This window comes from Aethalodelphis obliquidens, unplaced genomic scaffold (genome assembly GCF_003676395.1).
Source record: "Aethalodelphis obliquidens isolate GAN/ISIS:26980383/991018 unplaced genomic scaffold, ASM367639v1 scaffold25, whole genome shotgun sequence".
Lineage (NCBI taxonomy): Eukaryota > Metazoa > Chordata > Mammalia > Artiodactyla > Delphinidae > Aethalodelphis > Aethalodelphis obliquidens.
In genome coordinates, this window is record NW_020837969.1 from 22,353,094 (window position 1) to 22,374,958 (window position 21,865).

Consider the following 21,865-nt stretch of genomic DNA (forward strand, 5'->3'; position numbering starts at 1 on the left):
AAACATAGGCATCTCCAGGGATGGGAACGTGGGTTAGGTGTTCCTCTTTTTTAAAATACATTGAGCACTTACAGAGATATGAGAAAGAGTATAAAATATGGTCCCTGACTTCAAGGGGCTCAAGTTAGGCAAGGAAGACAAACCCACAAATTATTTTTCATACAATATATAAAGTGTTATGGAGCACAGAGGAAGGTGCAGTTGATTCTCTGCAGGAATTACTAAAGCCAAGAACTCAGCATTTACTGCACCTGGGTTGTTCTCTGTCCACTTCTGAGACCTAGTATTTTCTATCTAACATTTCTATGTATTTTTCCATTTAGAATATTTTGTTTTTCTGTACTTTTGATCAGTAGTGTCAAAGGAATACGGCCTAGACTAAAACCAAATGATCTTATTCAGTTTCACTCCCCAGTTACTTCTGGGTCATCTGTAAGCTTGGCAGGAAATAAATGCAATAAGCAAACTAAGCAAAACGAAAAAAAAAATACAATTCTTCTTTAGCTTGTTCTCAGCAAGAAGAGTATCATTCTACTGAATCGATAGCACTTTCTTCTGAATCCATCAGGAGGCATCAAGAATCATTATTCAGAATCAGAATCATTATTCAGAACTTGAACACAGTAAGGTACTGTCTAGAATGAGGGTAAAAGTGAGTTTGCCTGTGTGCACACACTGGTTTGCTAGTTGTTTTTTAAAGTTAGAGCATGTATAACCTTGGAACCTTCTCCTGAAGATGGTAATAGGTAGTTGCTGATTTGAGTTTCAAATGTGCCCTTTCTTTAATTTTTCTAAGATACTAATTAATATCTTGCTGCTAAAGAAGCAAGAAAAAAGGAAAAGGAAATGTGTATCTCCAATCCACAAATCATAGATTTCTGAGCTTTATTTAGTGTTTAGCTGATACACTGGGGGCATATACGCCTACGCGTGCACACGCGCGCACACACACACACACACACTCACACACACACACACACACACGGGTATGGGTAATCAATAAACTAACCGCACTGATTCTGAGCTCAGGTTGGTGATGTCATTATTAAGAACCCAGCAGTAGGGATTCCCTGGTGGCGCAGTGGTTAAGAATCTGCCTGCAAATGCAGAGGACACAGGTTCGAACCCTGGTCTGGGAAGATCCCACATGCCGCAGAGCAGCTCGTCCCATGCGCCACAACTACTGAGCCTGCGCTCTAGAGCCCGTGAGCCACAACTACTGAGCCCACGTGCCACAACTGCTGAAGCCCGCGTGCCTGGAGCCCGTGCTCTGCAGCAAGAGAAGCTACCGCAATGAGAAGCCTGCGCACTGTGGCGAGTAGTGGCCCCCGCTCGCCGCAACTGGAGAGAGCCTGTGCACTGCAACGAAGACTCAACGCAGCCAAAGATAAATAAATAAATAAATAAATAAATTTATAAAAGAAAATAAAAGAAACCAGCAGTAACTCAGAAGAAAGGATTGCCCATCATTTTTATAGCAGTGGTACAGCCTTGTAGAGAAACATTGTTTTATGTGGCCTTGTCCGTGTCCTGTTGGAAACAGTCATTATCAGCAGGGCTGACTTGCACATCCTCAATATTTAACATAGTACTAATGTTAGATTGATTTTATCTTTAATTTACCTCAAACCTCATGCTATGTGCATATTAACCTTTAGTCACATTTCATAAGGATTGCTACATTGCAGAGTTGGTACATTTCTGTGGTAGATAGGTAAAAATATGTCAAAATTGATATGTATTTTATGAAATCATTATATATAATAAAAAGTAAATCTAAAGTTAAAAATTAACAAAAAACAAAACATGTATGAAATATAGTAACAAATTCATATTTTTCAATATGGCTTATCATTATTGACACATGGATATACTTGAAGCCTGCTTCTAGAAGTCAGTAAGTTACCAATTAGTTTATTACAGAACGTCAAATATCTGTATGATAGGAGCTTACTACCGAAATATGCATCTTTCTTTTGGAATTAAGTTTTCTCTCTAATGAGGAAATGAGATTTACTCTTTGTAAGGTTCTATCAGTCTCAGTATGATTCTATCTCTTTGGGATATGGAAGAGAAGGGAGAATTCACTGCATTGTTTTTCTAACTATCTTTCTCTGAATAGCTTTCACTTTTTCTTGGAAATTATTTAAAACCTTCTATTTTTTCCACTACTTGATTAATGTTGTACATCAGTTTTTATAGCTTTCTGCTCATGTTGTGATTACAACTTTCTAAGGACCCAGCAAAGTGTTTAGGACAGTGAGATAAAATGCCCCCCCTTTTCATTATATTAAAGCCGTTTCATTATAGAGAAAGTTACTGGGGTATGGAGAAATCTGTTCTCTCAGATCCCTTAAATGTTGTTTTCAATCAAAATTCTTTCACTGATGCTAATGAAAAAGAGGTCCTATCTCCCTGATGATTTCAGGGGGAAATAATAAACAATTTTTAGTAAAGCAATTGCTTTAAAATTTGAAAAGCATTATTCTTACCATCATCGTCATCATCATTATCTTGTCTTGGAGGTTTACTGTAAGGAAAGCATTGTTGTGTGTTTTATTTATATTATCCCTGACCCTCAGAGCAACCCATAAGATAAGCTTTATCTTTCTCATTTTACAATGAGAAACAAGAAGCTCAGAGGAAGGTTAAATGATTTGGTCAAACTCACGAGGCTAGATAGTAGCTGACCCAGGATTTATTCAAAATTTCTGGCACAAATGGTAATGCTCCTTGATATGACTTACCAGTGATTCTCAAGCCAGGCCCAGGTCACGTGCCCCCGGTGGACATATGCACAAACCACCCCGATCTTTGTGATGAAAGTCATGAAGTTAGAGGAAGAAAAAAGATTAAAGACAGCAGTAATATACCATCCAGACTCAATTAGAGCATTTTACCTTCTCCTTTTAAGTCTGTTCAGTCTTTTTTTTTTAATTCCAACATGCCATTAATACACTTTTCCTTATGAACTTTCAGCCATAATCAGTCCATTGTTGAATAACTTAAATGGTTAGAAATATTTCTCCCATTAATTAAGCCAAATACAGTAACTTCTTTTTGGAACTACATTGTATATGGCTAAGCATTTTTCTTTTGGAGAGCCTCCTCTGAAATACAGACAAGAGTAGATGGGACCCTTTGTATAACTGTAACCATCACCTCTACCACCTTAGTCTTTTATACTGTAAGCCAAATAGCCCCCCACCCAGTTTTTTAAAAAATTTATTTGTTTATTTTTTGCTGCATTGGGTCTTCGTTGCTGTGTACAGGCTTTCTCTAGTTGCGGCGAACGGGGGCTACTCTTCGTTGTGGTGCGCGGGCTTCTCATTGCGGTGGCTTCTTTTGTTGCAGAGCACAGGCTCTAGGCGCGTGGGCTTCAGTAGTTGCGGCCCATGGGCTCAGTAGTTGTGGCTCTTGGGCTCTAGAGCGCAGTCTCAGTAGTTGTGGTGCACAGGCCTAGTTGCTCTGTGGCATGTGGGATCTTCCCGGACCAGGGCTTGAACCCATGCCTCCTGCATTGGCAGACGGATTCTTAAACACTGTGCCACCAGGGAAGCCCACGCTTTTTTTTTTTTTAAATTCTGCTGATACAGCATAAGTTTCCATGTGTTTTTTTGTAAATTTGTCACATTGATTCATTGAGTTTCCTGTCAGACCAGCTACAGAGTAGTTGAATCTGGGCTCATCTTAAGCCAGTTTTTAGTCTTTCTTGACTTACATATTTGAACAGTTGACTTTTTGTTTTGTTTTTACTCTAATAGCAGGACACTGTATTTATCCTAATTCTTTATGTTCTTCTTGTAATGCTTGCCATCAGTTGCCATCATTCTGTATCTTAAGATGGTCAGGTTCCTCAAGACCAGATTTTGTTCCTCCATGTTATCTAGATAGCCAGCTCTTCTTTTTTTTTTTTCCAAATTTCCGTTTCTCTTAAGTTATTCAGCAGGAAGAAATGATGAATTTACCAAGTCCTTTGGTCTTTCGCCCAGGACTTTCAGAGTCACTAGAAATGGTCTCTATTTCTTTTGATACAGTTGTTCATCTCTACAAGATTCAGTAAAAGTGATTAGTGGTGTATTTGATATACTATCTAAGCATATTCTTAGTCACTTCTTTGCATTTGCATTTGAATGAGGTAGCCTTATAAAAAGCTGTGCTATACCCATGAATCATCATTAACCATACTGGTCCCTTTCTCTGGATACTGTAGTATGTTGCAAGGCTTCTTCAGTCCTTAATACCTATGCATTCTCATCATTATTGCATACATCTTTGAAAGACCTAGATTACCTACTAAGAAAAGCCTCATTTTTGCATTATTCTGGTCATTAATGCTCAATACTTCTTAGGTATTACTCACCTCTGAGTTTCCAGTCTTCTCACCTGCTTCATTATTGGATTCTTTCCCGCTCCCAACCTCATTTATATCTGTTTTTACTGCTCTCCTTCTCTCTTATTCTTCCACTTCGCTTTCCCTTTTCTTCTCTCTCCCATGCATCACTCCACCCCTACCAAATAAATGTCCAGAAGTCATGCTCTGAATCGGGAGTTCCTTATACCTAGGAGAGTCCTTACATCACTCAGAGGGAATTTGCTCCTCCATAGTGACAGTGTTTACCAAGTTTTGTAATCTTCCAGCTCATGATAGTTTTAGATGCGCACTGTCCAGTACAGTAGCTACTGGCCACAGATGGCTATTGGACATGTGAAACAGGCCTAGTGCCACATGTTGAAATGATAATATTTTAGATATATTGGATGAAATAAAATATCTTATTAAAATTAGTGCCCTCCGTTTACCTTTTTTTAACATGTCTAATAGAAAATTTTTAATTACACATGTGCTTTGAATTATGTTTCTACTAGACAGCATTTTTAGATACTCTAAACTAGAAGGAAATAAATAAAGAGATTATTCATTAGCACAATGGAAAGAGAAAAATAAATTACACATGAAAAAAATAATAAAATGCATAGCATTCCGGAGCCATTTTGGATCGGCACATCTCAATACGCCCAGAGAGCTTTGCTATACTATTGTACAATCTGGTCTAGGTTCAAAATAATTGCCCCTGATTTGTCAAGAAATGTTAAATTATATTTTGAATAATCCATTTTTGAATGCATAGAAGTGTTTAACGTATTTCAGAAAGAAATTCCCTCAAGAGCAGGAGAATTAAAATGCTAAATTAGCAGTATGTTGAAAACTTGGCTATCTAGAGTGATTTAGCCCTTGACTTTTCCAAGACAATTAATTTTTATGGTTGCAGCTTTTAAATAAGGCTAAGTGATAATTTTTATATGAAGGTAGTTGATAAATTTATGGGGGCAAAAATAAGCCCATCAAAGAGTAAAAGTACCAAAATATTCAAAACCAGTTTTTTTCATCAGAAATGTTTCTTAATGTTTGATGTGAAGTATTTATATTAAAATTATTTCAAAAAATTAATTTTTGTTGTTTGTTATTAAGATTAGTATACAGATTTCATCTCTTCATTCAAGGAACTTTCATATGTAGTACCTGCAATCTCTGTCTTTGGTCATCTTGTTTAGAAATGGTAGTAATTGTCTCTCATAGGCAATTTCTACAATAAAGTTATGGATAGTACAAAACTAAAACCTAACCATGGAAAACAGATTAATGTTTTGAACAACGTGGCAGGGTTGTATGCATGAAGTGATATATATCACGGTTAATCCAGGCAGCTTTCTGAAATATAAGAGGAACAAGGAAGTTCTGAATAACCATCTACTGAAAAGATAATATCAAGCATTGATATAAATCTAATTTCTGCTAAGAAATTCATATTAGCACACACAAAAGACATGACACATATCAAATCTGTTGACACAGATTTTATTATTGATATACAATTATCTTATACATGTTTCTGATAGAATTGTTGCTGTCCTGTTTTGCTAGGTATTTAAAATAAAAATGGAACTAGACAATAAAACTGATACTAAGGGATGGGGTTAAATATATTCCAGGTAAGAAAATTAAAATGTACAGTTGACATGTGGCTTCCTGCTTCTATACATAGGAAAATATATCCCAGTAAGATATGTAATTTTAAGATTATCTGAAATTGAACATCTACTTCTGTTTCTCCAGTTTGCTACTTCAAATAAAGATGTTTTTCCTGATTTACATTTAGACAGACTTGAAACAATTTCCCAAAGCAAAATACTACGGAATAATTTTTCCCCCAAAATTGCAAATACGTCCTCTTCATTTCCTCAACTTTAAAATCTTTCCTCCATATTTTTCTGAAGTAATAAACTTCCTCATATATCTCCTTCTCAGTTGAACAAAATAAGAAAAGAAGATAAAAGTCTAAGAAGAAAGTCAAAATCAGTAGTTATCATGTTAGTACACTAGCCCATTATAGTAACTTTATAATAAGAAAGTAGTTAAGTAAATTAAGTGAATGCTCATCTGTATTGGATTTTTTTTTAAGCTAATATTATGCTCAGGAAAGGAGCAAACTGGCCTTCTAGACATTATACATTAGTACCTCTCTTATAGTCTTTTATTTTTTCTAAAACTACTTCTCTTGGAGAACATTTTCTTTAATATGTCTGAAACGCCTCCTAGGTGAACTATGAACTCTCAATGTCTGTCTTGAAATTGGCTGTGCAAGAATCAAAGACTGTAGTTTCAACATCTAAATAATTAAATAAATTAGATATATTATTTAAATAGATTATTCTAATTTAATGGACATTCTCAGTATATGAAGTCTGAGTCTGTGGTAATATATCCATTAAGCAGAAGCTGAATTAGCAAAGTGTTGCTACTGTGAGCATGTTCAGAAAGATTATTGGGTGAAGTATTAATCTAAGATTGAGATGTAAATATTTTAAATTTTACCATTCATAGCATGATATCCCAGGTGACACATAAAACTAACACATCAAATATAAGCTCTGCTGCATTGTGATGCATTCAGTGCCTTCTCTCTACTTGACATTCTTTCCATTCTTACTGCCACCATTTACGTACTTTTCTTCTCACCATCTTGCTACAATAGCCCTGTAACTAATCCCCAGTGTCTCCAGGTCTTAGTTCATTGAGCTACCAGGTTAAGTTCAGCTTTACTTAGTTTACTCCCCTGCTCAAAAAGAAAGAAAAGAAAAGTAAACGAAGAGTTCCTATACCTTACAAAATCATGTTAAACTCTACAACCTGGGCTTCCCTGGTGACGCAGTGGTTGAGAGTCCGCCTGCTGATGCAGGGGACACGGGTTCGTGCCCCGGTCCGGGAAGATCCCACATGCCGCGGAGCGGCTGGGCCCGTGAGCCATGGCCGCTGAGCCTGCGCGTCCAGAGCCTGTGCTCTGCAACGGAAGAGGCCACAGCAGTGAGAAGCCCGTGTACCGCAAAAAAAAAAAAAAAATACTGGCAAAGGACATGGATTCTTGTCCTAGCTTTGCCACTGTATAGTTTTAAAATTTTAGGCAAGTTATTTACTTATTTTGGGTCTTAACTGAGTCATGTATAAAATAAGGATATCAAACTAGTTTATCTTGCCAAGCTTGCCTTAAGATTATATTTAGAATCAATGAGTGTAAGTCAGAGGTACTTTTTTTTTTTAACAGCAGTTCTTTTTTTTTAACAGCAGTTCTTAACTTCATAGACTCCATAGATTCTGTAAAAACTCTTAAAACTGTAGGCAAAAATTTGAGTTTATCTTCATATGTGCAAAGAATTTTCTCCCTACGGAGAGGGTCTAAAGCTGCTTTCATTAGCTCCTTAAAGTGCTTCGTGACCCCCCCCCCCAAAGTTAGGAACTATTATTTACCTGATCTAAATCTTTTATTAACACAGACATACACACACTCAATGCCTCAATCTCTCTCCCACTGTCTGGTGAATATCTCAAAGCTTTAAGAACATAGTGCTTAGCTCTGTCATCTTCTGAAAGTGGTCCTCAACATCTTTTCCTTAACATACCTGACAGATAATGTTTACACGTGTGATATACTTCCGTCAGTGACAGCTGTGCATTGCAACGTGCTAAATGAATAATATATTCTATGGATTTGATACCGTTCCTCGTGTTCTAGCTCTGTCCATCACTTTTGTCCTACTAACTCAAGATTCAGTACATGATACAGTAGTAGTAGCTGTGTTATACTTGGCATATTATAGATAGTGAATATATATTTGTTAAATAAATAAATGATGTTATTCAAAGGAGAACTAATAAATGAGTGGCATTAAAAGAGAGAGAGAGAGTTTGAATGAGAAAGATTATGCCCAGGATAAAATACCATTACTCAGACTTCACTAAGTTTAATTAACTCTAACCCTGAATAAGAGATTTAGTGATACTTTGGGGGAAATATAAGAAAAAAATAAGCATTTGCAGCTTAAAGAAGTAAATCATAATTGGTGCTTCCTGAAAAGACCAAAATTGCAAAGTTACTACATCTTTCAGAGACTTTGTAAACAGGACAAAATATACAAAGAATAAAATGCAATCATATACAATAATTACAGTGAAGACAAGACAGTTCTTACATCATTCAAAAAGTAGTCACTTGTACTTCTGCATTAGCCTTAGTTTCCTTAATTCCTTATATTTGGTGTAAGAAGGCAGAGGCCTGACTATCCCAAATAGGTGTCTCACCAAACTTCTGGCCCTCAGTAGGCTGATGCATTGAGGGGCTGAGCATCCTGATAAGAGCAAGGACTGCAGGAAAGTAATTTCCTTTTCACAGATAACAGTATGGTTCCTATAAATCAAAATATGCTTTGTTCATGTGTTCTCGTAGCTCTAAGATCGCAGGTACTACATACAAAACAGTTCCTTGAATGAAGAGATTAAATTTGTATATTCTCCCTATTTCAAAAAAAGTACAAAAGACAGAACAAGTGAGAAATGAAGAACTAGAAGCTGTGCAAATTAGTTCAGTTTTTAGGTGAATTGCCCTCAAAAAGAGGCAAGATTGGGATTTCTAGCTGTGAGGTTGAGATTTCTAGCAGTACAGTACTGTCATATTTCTCATTAGTCAACTTTTTCTCTTTTGTTCTTTTTCCTTTCTGTAGGTGGTGTGATTATATTCCAGAATAAAGAATTTTTCAAATTTTAAAAGAGATGTGATTTGTCAGTTTCTTGTAAAGTTAAACATACATTTACTGTACATCCCAGCACCCACACACCTAAGTATTTGCCCAAAGGAAATGAAGACATAGGTCCATACAAAATCCTGTCTGAATTTTTACAGTAGCTTTATTCATAATCACCAAAAGCTGGAAACAGCCCACATGTTGATCAGCTGGTGAATGGATAAGCAAATTCAGGTGCATTCATGTAATGGAATACTGCTTGATGGTCAAAAAGAACAAATATTGGTAGTCCAGAACATGAATGAATCTCAAAAGCATTTATACTAAGAAAAAGAAGCCATACTTAAAAGTCTACATATCCTGTGATTCCATTTATATGACATTCTATAAAAAGTTAAACTACAGAGAAAGAGATTAGATTAGCGGTTGCTATTGGGTTGGGATAGATTGATTACAGAGGGGCCTGAGGGAACATTTTGGGTGATGGAGATGTTCAAATTTTGAGATAGTGGCTACACAGCTGTATAAGTTTGTCAAAATTCATAGAACTGTACATTTGAAAAGGTTGAATTTTAATGTATGTAAATTGTACTTCAGTGAGTAAATAAAATATTAAAAGACACAGCACATGTACTATATCATAAAATATCCCAGAGGAGTCTGGGCTTAACCCTATAATCAAACATTAATGTATATGATAGCTGTGTATACCAGGTGAGTCAAGTTTTGCTGCCAAATGAATTTTTAGAGCTTTGGGGATTTTGAATTGGCACCTAAGAAATTGTGGGTTGATTGCTATAGAAGAAGGATCCCTGATATAGAGCAAAGAATGTAAAACTATTGGCCTGTTTTGGATCAAATACGATTTTACTTTACCAGACCATTTTTGGACAGCAAACATTGTGATAGTAAAGAATCAATATCCCAGTTCTCTCAGCCCTGACCAGCCATTTACACAGATAGTTGATGGCTTAAGCAGTGGTGGGCATTCCAAGCACCCAGATACCACACCATACATGGCATCACAATCTGACATGCTTAGAATGAGATCTCATTCCTTCCTTCCTACCTTCCCTCCCTCCCTCCCTCCCTTCTTATTTTCTTTGTGACGTATCAAAAGATCTTTTAAAGTACAGGCACAGTTTGCAGAATGTCTCATTGGTTAACAATGTGCATTAGGAATACCTCTCCTGGTTTTTAATACCAAACTTTAGAGAATGCATATATATTATAATACAATATTTTTTTGGCCAGTGTGTGTTTGTAGTTATGTCCCAGATTTTAATACTTCCGTTTTTAACAAACAAACAAACAAATCTGTGAAAAGTCTTGAGTTACATTCCAAATACAATTGACAGAATGTCAGAAGCAGGTATAAATTATTTGAAACCCCACTTAAGTGTCCATAAATGGGATGCCTATCTAAGATGTCACTGGGGCTAAGTGAAGACATACTACTGCATACAAAGAAACTGGTTGGTAACAATCATTTATTGACTTCATTATATGGTTTTTTTGCAGAGCCTTTGTTATGTCTGAGTGTAATTTTGTGTTTTTTAATGTTTTAGGACCTTGGTTTAGGTTTTTTGTTAACATGTAATACATTATAATTTTTATCGTTTAAATATTATAAGATAATATAGTTGCATTTGGGGGCCTTTTATCTTCGAAAATTGATTTTCAGCTGCCCTGCAGGGCAGGATGTGTGGGACACCTCCATTTTTCTAAAGAACTGGAAAATTCTTCTCAAGCTGCACTGTACTGGACAGCCAGCTTGGAGTTTATGTTAGTACTGCAGCACAGGTTTAATGTTAGCGAATTAGAAAGGTCAGAGTTGTAGGGAGCAGAAGACAGGAAGGACCTCCACCAGGAAAATACTCTATTCAAGCCTAAAATTTTAAAGCCCAATTATTCCTTGTTTAGAATCGATGTGGAGCGTTTAGTTTGATCGTGATTCTAGACTTCTCTAATGCTGTGGACTTTGAAGCCAGAATCAGAATGAGTGGGAAGATTGATAGGTTTCAGAAGTTGGAAGAAGGCATAGAGGACTCTTAATACTTTGTAATTTTTTCCCAACATTGTCCTGAAAATATTTATGAAAGATTTCAGAGAACGAAATAATAATTCAATTGACAATTGAAATAAATAATTCAAAAAATAATTTCAGAGAGAGGATGCAGATCATTCCTGGGGCCATGTGTACATATAGTAGATACCAGCCTGTCTGAAAATTGCTTTTGGTGGAAGACCTAGCTTAACATCTTGAGATTAGATTACTTCTGGTGCTTCAGTGAAATTCCTTCCACAACTACGTGGCTGCTTCTAAAATATCAAATCTATTCGTGAAAACACAATGGATTATGTCACCCAAATTAATATTTTATTCCCCATATTGGCTGTCAGTTTAGTTACGAGAATCAGTTCATCTCTTGTATTTGTTGGCAGCTTGATGAGAAAGTATCTATATGAGAATTAGCAATTCATGGTACTACTTAGCCCTCAGCAACAAAAGGGTCCCGAAACTTGATCATTGAGATTCTTGATTGAAGTCTTTACGTAGCTCTTACCTTGAGATACCTAAAGCATGAGGAATTAACACATGCTGTGGGAAATGCAAAATGTATTGGTCATTTTAATAGACCTGGAATACATTGTCTTCATTCCTACCTATTCCCTTGGTCCAAAATGTTGAAACAAACTAGAAGGTAAAACTTTTTTTTTTTTTTTGGCCCATGTTTACAAGCTCATGTGAAAGTTCCCTGCTTTAAAGTAGTTTTGATGGAAATACTTGGCTTATGTTATATAAATATGTTCAGCCTGTTTAAAGCTAGTTGTTGGTTGTTGTCATTGTTTTTAAAATTGTTTTATTACTATTATTGTTGTGTTACTCTTTTGTTTACATCGATTCTTCCAAAACGCAGATTTGGTTAGTTTCTGCTCACGTTAGCCTTTTTTCAGGGCTTGACAGATAGTGAATAATACTCAGTGAAACCTTAGGCAATTTATTTAATTGTCTTGGTGTCAGTTTCATTAACTGTAAATAATATGTTGATGATCCCTTAGGAAAGCTATTCTGAAATTGGGGATGAGGTGACAGGAGAAAGGTGACTTTCAAGTTACACCCCCCCTCACTGCATATAACAAGAGATGTTACTGATAGGCATGTATTATGCATGGTTTCAAAGTAGAGAAAAGAAAGGTCAAAACTCTGTTTTAGTCCTTTATTGCTTTAAGAATTTATGATTCTCTGTTCATAATGTTTCCATGTTGTTCCATCTCAACAAAACCAAATGACTCATTTTTAGAAAACGTAGTCTGCTTTGATCCTGTCAGTTGCTAAAGAAAAGAACGAAAGCCCCTTAAGATGTTGAAATTGAGATAAGTCAATAATTATGACGTCTATTTATTGATTCAGGTTTTCTTCATTTTTATTCAAAAAGTAATTTTGCCTTCACAGTAAGTGAAATTGTTTCTAACTACCTCAGAGAAATACAAAGGGGAGCTTTATTTTTAACCTGTATTTTTTAACTTTCATTTTTAACCTTCTTTCTGATAACATATTGATACTTTTTAACACATTAACTCATATCTCTGCCCCCCGACTGTGTGTGTGTGTGTGTGTGTGTGTGTGTGTGCGTGTGTGTGTGCGTGTGTATTTATCTTTACATGCATCCTATCAATACTTAGTTTACTAATAAAAACAGTTCAGATTTTGGAAAGTAAACTTTGTGGCTTGCTTATTTTTTTTTTAGCCCCATTTATTTTATTCTAATCAAAGAAAAATATTTTAAGCCATCTGTTTTCTCCGTTTCTGGCTGCTATTATCTTGACTATAATTGCCTAGTTTCCCTTCTGGCTGATCTATTGCTAGCCTTTATCTGGATGTTATTAAAGAATATAAATGGTCCGCAGAGCACCAGAGTCTCAGCCAGAATATTTTCAGATTCGCAGCTAAAATGAAATAGAACTAGGGGTTCCACTGTGAAGTAAGCAGCTCGGATTTGTTGTCAGAGTGTGTGAGGGACTCTAAGTTCATTACGCTACTTATTTCTGCGATGTAGCATTTGAAAAATAGCTTTGAATGTTTATGGATTGTGGTCCTCGGGCACCAGATAGTGGATGTTGGAATGTATTGCAGAAAAGCTGAATAAGTACTAGGAACTCTAACAGTGAAAGTAGAAAGTCTGACACTGTTGGGTGCACTTATATGTTTCCTTTTGAAAGCTTTGGTTTATTATCAGTTTATCCATGAGGGAATAACTTTTTTTTTTTTTTCAAGAAGTGCCCTTTGGAGAAAATATCAATAAGCTATACTTGATGAGAAGCTTATGTATGTAGACTGATGTGAACTTTGGAGATGCCAAATACTTTGCAGTTTTATTTCCTAGCTTACTGAAGTCATGTTTCACTATGACTTCAATTTCAGTAGTAGCTGCTTTCAGATCTCAATTTCAGTATGATTACTGTATATCGGGAAATGTATACTTACACCAAAATATAGACTGTGTCAGAATTGATTGTCTTCACCTCCCTTTACCCCGTTTGGGCCACTTTCCTCCCCAAGAAAAGTTCACTGGAGTAGAATATGGGAATATTTTAAATAATCACAAAGCGTATAGATCTTTAAATATACTTTGCACTCTACTTGTTAACATATTTCAGTATTTCCTCATTGTTTTCAAAATAAAGTTCAAACTTCTTAGAGTGCCATTCATGTGATCTATTTCTTCTCTGCCTCATTCTTACCCATTCCCCTGCAAATGTGCTTTGTTTCAGGTTTACTGAGCAGCCATTGCCCCTCTCATTTCTTTTACTTTGGTTGCTTCCTTCTCCCTCACCCTTCTTCACCAGAGGATCACCTGTTCTTCCTTTAAAAACTCTGCACAAGTTTTCCTTCTTCCAGGAAACCTTCCTTGAACTACAATTATCCTGCCTCTTATTAATCCTACTTAGACTAGCCTTTAAACTCTTCATAGCATAAGACTCATTTCCTACTCTCATCATTTGTTTACTTGTTTGTCTTGTTTAATAGACTATTATTCCTTGAGATTAGAGATGATAGTTTCTTTTTTTGGTTTTGAATCTGGCCTATAGGCCTTTCAAATAATTGTTTGCTGACTGACTAAATGAATGACTTTTATAGATTATCCCATCATTTCACTTATTTTGCTCTTGATTCTTAAGGCATTTGAGGGTATGGGTCATACCATTTTCTCAGAAGGAGATTCTTAAACTGACTCATTCACTTCCATATTGCCACCTAAAATATTTAATAAAGGTAGGTCTTTGGTTTTGGGAAGACAAGAACCTTATTTGTGGGGGATTAGAATAATGTAAATCTTAAACTGTCAATCAGTTAAAGAATCTGGAATACAATACATGGGAAATTAGAAAGACCGACTCTTATCATGAAGCATGCATTCTAGCTTATCCATGTATATTGTTGAGCCCGTGACTTTATTGGTATATAAAATTCCCTTAGGAGAGACTAGATATTTAACAATTTTTTCCTTATTTGAAAATAACTGCTTACAGTTTCTAGATTTTAATAAAATCTTAATCTAAGAATCAAGACAAAAGTTTAAAGAAATATTTGCTAATGAAGGGTTATAGAATTTAAACATGTGCTTGATGGTCCTGAGACGTCCTTAAAATATTAGCATCAGGGCTTCCCTGGTGGCTCAGTGGTTGAGAGTACGCCTGCCGATGCAGGTGACTTGGGTTCGTGCCCTGGTCCGGGAAGATCCCACATGCCGCGGAGCAGCTGGGGCCGTGAGCCATGGCTGCCGAGCCTGCGCGTCCGGAGCCTGTGCTCCGCAACGGGAGAGGCCACAACAGTGAGAGGCCTGCGTACCGCAAAAAAAAAAAAAGAAAAAAAATTTGCATCAATATTCTGCATTCTGTAGCAAAATAAACAAAATGCAAAGAAATCCATATTTATAAGTGATAAGATTTGTTAAAGTAGTTTAAGCTTATTTCTTAATAGAATTATAACATTTTCGTCTAAAATTTTATTTTTTGTATATATACTTAATATTTGCCTTCACATAATTACTTGCTTAGACATTTTGTATAATTATTTCTTTAATGATATAGCAAACTGAGTCAGCATATTATAGCTGAATCATGGTCCTGGCTGTTCCTTTTATTTATTCAGTGAGCAAACTCTATATTACTAAAATTCCTTCAGTTGTGCTTGCAAAGACTTGTTTGTTAGTTCTTGAATGCCCTAAGAAATTTGTATTGAAGATTCTAAATTATATACCTATTTTCAGTCTGTGATATATTAAAAAATGGAATGGAGAAAAATTATTCACATCTTAATAGTTGGATGTCTGCTTATTCTCAGAGACCCCAGTCTCCTTTTAAAAAATATTTTTAAGATTCATTGTTGTTAAACTTTGGTATTGAATTTGTATGAAGTGTAGGTTGCAGCACGTTAGAATATTATTGTCATTTAGGAATGTATTCACTGTTTTGGTTTTTAGAGCACTGCCTCCAAGGGGTTCATAGCATTTGGTACGTAGTTCACGTATTTCTAGTCTACAGACCTACCCTATCGAGGCAAAGGCTTCTTGATCCTGATATTTTTTTTCTTCTGCTATAAAGCTCAGCAATGGTAATTAATGTGTGTTTTTTTTTTTGACAAAACTTTCCATGTCATTACAAATAAAACTGAGGTTTTTTGAAGACTAGTAATTTGTACCTTTAAAGAGCCACATTTTGCTTTTGTCTCAGAATGTATTATGCTTCACAAGTATACTGTGACAGCCTGAATAGAAAAGGGGGGAGGGGACATTGTCTTCAACTGGCATGCTGTTATCAGAGGGAATGTGTTTCTGGACACGAGATTTAGCATTCATTGGTCGTCTGAAGAAAGCTATTTCGTCTGAGGATTGGACAAGAAGCTGCGTCAATTTGCTGCCCGTCTCCAAGGCACTGGTGATACTGCCTTCACAAGCTGGCTAACGTCACGGCTCCATCACCCAGCGGGGTGTGGACTCTCTTTTTCTGTTCTTTTCTATTTAATTCTCTATTTGCTGCCTACTGCATTTCTTAATCTGTCTTCTGCCAAATGCTAACAGCATGATATTTTGCAATCATCTAGGTGAATACAAGAAAGACGAACTCCTAGAAGCTGCTAGGTAAGTGATTCCATTCATTTTAAGTGAGTATAATGCATTTAAGGGAGAAAAGGAGGAGGGCAGGTGGAGGACTATAAAAATTATAACATGTTATTGTCTTGCTTGGATTTTATACGATAATGCGGGTAAGACCTTATACTAAATCTTTGTATACTTTATTTTGCACGATTAATGTATTAAATGAGACTGTCTTTCAATATGGTGATGATTGTAAGGTTAATTTTATTTGGAACATTTCTTAAGGTAACTGCAAACCCGAGTTGCCGAGCTTTTCGAATGATATTCTTGGAGTATTTAAATACCTATATCTTTATTTTTCTCTGGAAATTTTTCTAGCCAAGCTTGAATGAGGGGCATGAAGTAAATGTTAAAATTCTCACCCATTTTCTTTTGTTCTTGTTCATTTATAATTTAATTGATTAGCTTTTTACAGCATTTTATATGTGTTTTTAACTCCAGTGTTTTAGATCACTTATCAGAGTAAAGTTTGTTTGTAATTAAGAAGGTGACTGTATGCAGATAAATAAAACAAAAATGTAGAAAGCTACCTTATCTATGATATACCACTGGATGATGATTCACAGGAATTATTAGGAATATATTGATTGAATTGAATAAAGCAAAAGAGATTCATTCAGAACCATATTAAAGAAATCAAAGCAAGCCCATATCATTTTCTACTCTCTTGTAAAAAATATCCATAAACATTCATAAGAAGCGCTATAATTTTATAGGAATTGACTTACTACCTTTTTGTAGGAGTGGTAATGAAGAAAAACTAATGGCTTTACTGACTCCTCTAAATGTGAATTGCCATGCAAGTGATGGGCGAAAGGTAAGTCATTTAAAATATAATATTCCCCTTCAGTGATTTCTTTTTGCTTTACAGTTAAAAATTTTAAAGTTGGCATATATATGTGTATATACATATATATATACACACACACGTATATATACATACATATATATGGCTGTATTTTACTGGTACCTTTTAACTGTAAAATGAAATGCTGCTGTGACATGTTCATAGAGCTGGTGAAGCATGGATCTTAAGCCTTTTCTCTTAAATGTCAGACACTGAAAGTTATTTGTTAAATGGAACTGCAGCTTTTTTATCGATTAAAATTATAACAACTTATATTATTTTCTGTGTATGATAATGGAAATTAGAGAGATTTGTTTACATCCTAATTACCCATCTTGGTTAGGATATAATTTTTATTTCTTTTTGGCAGAGGAAAATTTGTTTGCTAGGCAACCAACACTTTTTCCATTTAAAGCTGAGAAAATGCTAATGATTTTTTTAGATCTATTGTAACGGCCCTGCTTTTTTTTTTATTGGCTAAGTTTTCATCGTTATATATTGAAAGAAAGTATTAAAGCAGAGAAAAATATTCTGTATTAATATACAGTTGTCATAAATGTAAGGTAATACATAAAATATGCAGTGGTATCTTCATTATCTGCTTCATATTCTTGCTGAATAGAGACTGAAAATGTAATCCTTTATAGCCTTTGGTATCTGACCGCAAAGTTTTGCAGTGATTTGCCTTATAGATATGGAAAAACAAAACACTTTGTACTATAAAGTCTTTTTTAAAATGTCGGTTAATTTTTTAATGTTAAAGGATGGCTTTTATATTTTTAAAACCTAAAACATTTTTAAAGTTACACTGCAGATATTGAGGAATTTCTTGTACCTAATAATTAAAGAATTAATTCCTTTGGAATTATTTATATCGAAAATATACTATGGAAAGTATCAGGATGGATGGTACCCCTTAGAAATAATGAACTGTTTTGCTTTTAAAAACTCATTTTTCTCTGAGTGATAATTTTATAGATTAAAATTATTCAGCTTTCCTTTCACTTTTTTCCCTATACTAATGAAACACATATAATAGTGACATTGAATTGAATCCTTCCAAATATATGTTGTTATTGAAGATGGCTTGTATATTATTTCACATGGCCTAATGAATGTTTAGTTTCTCTGGATAATTTGGAGAGAGACTTGTACTTTCATGGTAGGTTAAATTATGTATATATAAAGCTATAAATTAGCAAAGATTTACTTGGTACTATTAATGACTTTTGGGAGATGTTTTTAAATGGTTACTGCTCATTTTCCCTTCAATCTTGAAGTTGCTTTGGGAGTTTTAACTTCCTTGAGTTACTTTGAGTTCCAGATTTTGTTTGGATCCTTTTAGTAGATAAAGCGACTTTTATCACTATGCAGAAAGAACCCTTCTTATCTGTAAATGCAGGTATATCTTTAGACAGAGCTCTTTTAGAGCCCAGCCTACTTCAGTTTTCCACAGCCATTTTAATATTCCAAAATTTATGTGAGATTACTATAACAGGAGTCAGTTTCCATCCCAGCCTCATTCTCCCATCCTTACCCTTATACCTTGACAGCCCCATTCCTAGCTCAGTAAATCAAAATAATTAAGGAGTGTGAACACTGATAATTAACAAATTACCTCTTCTCCTTGCTTCAGTCCCTACACAAATATGTAGAACTTCTTTATTTTTCCTTCTCCCCAAAGGAGGATACACTTTCTTTATTCCTGTAGCTGAAACTAACATATTCCTCATTCAAATTCCTATGGCTCCTTTTCTGTATTACTCTATGGCATTTACCGCAGAGTTCTTGAATTGTGGTTATTCATACGTATCTTTTTCTTCTACTTGGCTATTAGCTCTCTTGTACCGGACCAAGCTTGGCATTTTGTATGTAGCAGAAACTTAGGCTACGAATATGCTCCCAGATGAACATAATTTTATCCTTCGAGTGAAAAAAATCATCTGTGCTCTTTGCCAGTTAGAAAATTAACTCAGAAGTATATGAATGGGGAATTGTATATTTTCTGTTATTATATATTATTACTAGTATTATTTTATCAATTTATTTTTGAGTAATTGTACCACAAGGGAGAATTATATATTTTAATGTGTAGAACATTTTTAAGTACATGTCTCAAATATTACTATTATACTGAAGGTTTCACAACATATAAATAATGTAATAATTTTCAAAAATATGCTCCTATACTTTTTTAGATTATCAATTTTCTCAAATTAGATAGAAAAAGAAAATTAAACTTAAGCGTTTATTAGGTTTTGGTGCTATGCATATAACATAAAAAATCATTCAAAATTGTTCATCAGAATGCAAATAAAATTTCATGTTTAAAATTGAATAATGTTCATATTTAGATGTTACCCTTGTTTATGGCACAGAGCAATTCTTATTAGATATGCCAGTTGCAGTAAAGCCGTGAAGTGGTAGATATTGTGGGTGCTGATGGAGATTGGGAAAAGATTCTTTAGTTATGACAGTCTCTTTTGTTTTCTTGCTATTGATATCAAGAGGATGTGTAAGCAAATCTAGCTGCTGAATTACAAGTCAATCTTATATATTTAGTATTTTTCCAGGCCATTAGCATGTGTTTATCTAGAATTAGGAAGTCAGATTGTATATAAACAAGAGGATACAGGTACTTTACATGTATAATAAATTAGTCAGGTATATGAAGTTTTATTTCTTGAATTTGCATTTTAGAACACAGTGCAGAATTAAATTCATTTTTAGCAGGTATTTAAATGACTGTATCAATGCTTAACTGAATCCTTGCCTGTCACTGTTTTTACTACGATTCCTGGTTTGTAAATTTTAAAAGCCCATGGAAGTGTCAATTTTGTAATGTTTTTAGAAAAGCAGTGTTCCTTATACACTAACTAGTGGGTGGAGAAATTGCCTAGATATATGTGGGGGGTTTAGACGTCAGCATTCCTTTTCCAAGTGGTACGTGGGCTTGTACAGTGACAGTGTAAATTTAAATAGTCTCTTAATTCTGTACTGTGACCTGATGGTTATCCCATTAGGTAATATCTCAGTGGTTAAAATTTTTATTTCCCACAGACATTTGTTTTTATAACCTGTAGAATCTGAAAATGGTGAAGTACCAGTAAGGTTTTAAGTAACTTACGTGGTTATATTTTGCTTTTATTTGACATGTAAATCAAAGCAGAGCTTGACTGCTCTAGAAATTTCCAGGTGTTGTTGTTTTCCCTAAAAAGCAAAGGCAGAAACATTTTTTGTAATGTTTTGTTCTAAAATGCTACTTTCATACAATTACACACCTGTTCTAATGCTGGCCACTTTAGAAACATAGGGGCATAGATATAATTTATTGTTCTTCTGTCTCCTGCCCATTGTGATTAGGCATAGCATTCCATAGTTTCTTATTTTGAATTTCAGCGACCAGGTCCTTAAAACAGATTGCTTCCTTTCTGTAATTCCTGTATTTTCAAACTTAGATGTCTTGTCCTTTGATCTCTCTTTACAGCATGTTCTATCATGATCAGACATTCTGTTAGCAATTATCCGAATATTCTGGTCTTGTTTGCTATATAAATTTGAGATGGTGGTCGTCTCTTGTTTTGCAATATTAATTTTTATAAGGATACCTTTTTACAATGAATGAAAATAAGTATTTGAATACATCTCAGATTATTCCAACACTCAACCCTCTTCAGAGCTCTTTTAAGTCCCTTTCCTGGCTGCCTTTATCCCCTTCCAAAATAAATGTCCTAAATTTATGCCCTCCTTATAACAAGGAATAGGTTGGAGTTTGGCATTACTGTACATATTCCTAAATAGAAATAATATGTATCTTTGCATGCATTTACTATGCATACTATTGCTGTAATTGTATGTCACCAAATATTGAAAGTAACTAATGGTTGGTTGGAATTTTGTTTTTATTATAAAATATTCAATGTTACGGTAGTTTCTTTCTGCTCCTTTTGTTCATTCAGTCAGCACTCAATACATGCCATGTATAGGTCACTGTGCTAAGTGTCATGGGAGATAACTGTGTGTTTAATGGTATTGGTTCACAAGGAGCTCAAAATTGTTAGAATGATGAAGACATAATCCAGGACATTGAAGCCAGTGCCTAAAAAAATATGATTCCTTTTGCTGTGATACAAAGTGTAGATTTAAGGTGAGATTTTTTTCTTGCTCTTTTATTTTTAAAACATTAGTATTTAGACATGTATGCTCTTCTGTAAGAAATCACAAATTTAGATGAAAGGCAACTGGAGGAGCATGATTTAAATTCAGAAAGATTAACTGAAGAGTTTCTCTAAATGTCAGATTTCTACTGTGTAAATGTTTGCTTCCATAAAATAGTTAATAATGAATAAGACTCTGGAAATGGAGAACAGTAAATTGTTTAAAAACTATTTTTTAATAGAGATCAATCAGAAATAAAGTAGAATTTAGTACCATCCCTTGTAGATACCATAGAAAACTATGTGATATAGTCAAAAGAGCAAATAGGCTTTGAGGCCAAACAGATGGATTCTGTTCTCTGCTCTTCCACTTTCTAAGTGTGTGACTATGGCTCTACAGTTTTCAGTGTATCCTTTACTAAATGGGGATAATGATACCCATTCCACAAGACATTTGAGAGGATTAAATGAAATAATGTGATAAATGTAGCACATAGCAGAACTTCAGAAACTTAGATCCCTACTCCTCTGCTACATTTTTTGCTTTTGAGCGTATTTAGAATGGACACATACATACTTCTGAGTACTTCTGCATCCCCCACTTCTCCACTTAAATTGTC

General features: G+C 34.9%; 1 protein-coding gene across 3 annotated transcripts in view; it reads left to right on the forward strand.

The window, feature by feature from the left end:
- TNKS (tankyrase) overlaps window positions 1-21,865 on the forward strand; it is a 174,580-nt gene that overhangs the window by 70,159 nt on the left and 82,556 nt on the right. For all 3 annotated transcript variants that reach the window (XR_003436266.1, XM_027122750.1, XM_027122751.1), the window contains exons 4-5: window positions 16,187-16,223; window positions 16,983-17,058. Coding sequence is in view for 2 of the 3 variants with exons in the window: in XM_027122750.1 (XP_026978551.1) it covers window positions 16,187-16,223; window positions 16,983-17,058 (113 nt within the window). In the remaining variant the exon portion in view is untranslated. The remainder of the gene's footprint in view (window positions 1-16,186; window positions 16,224-16,982; window positions 17,059-21,865) is intronic.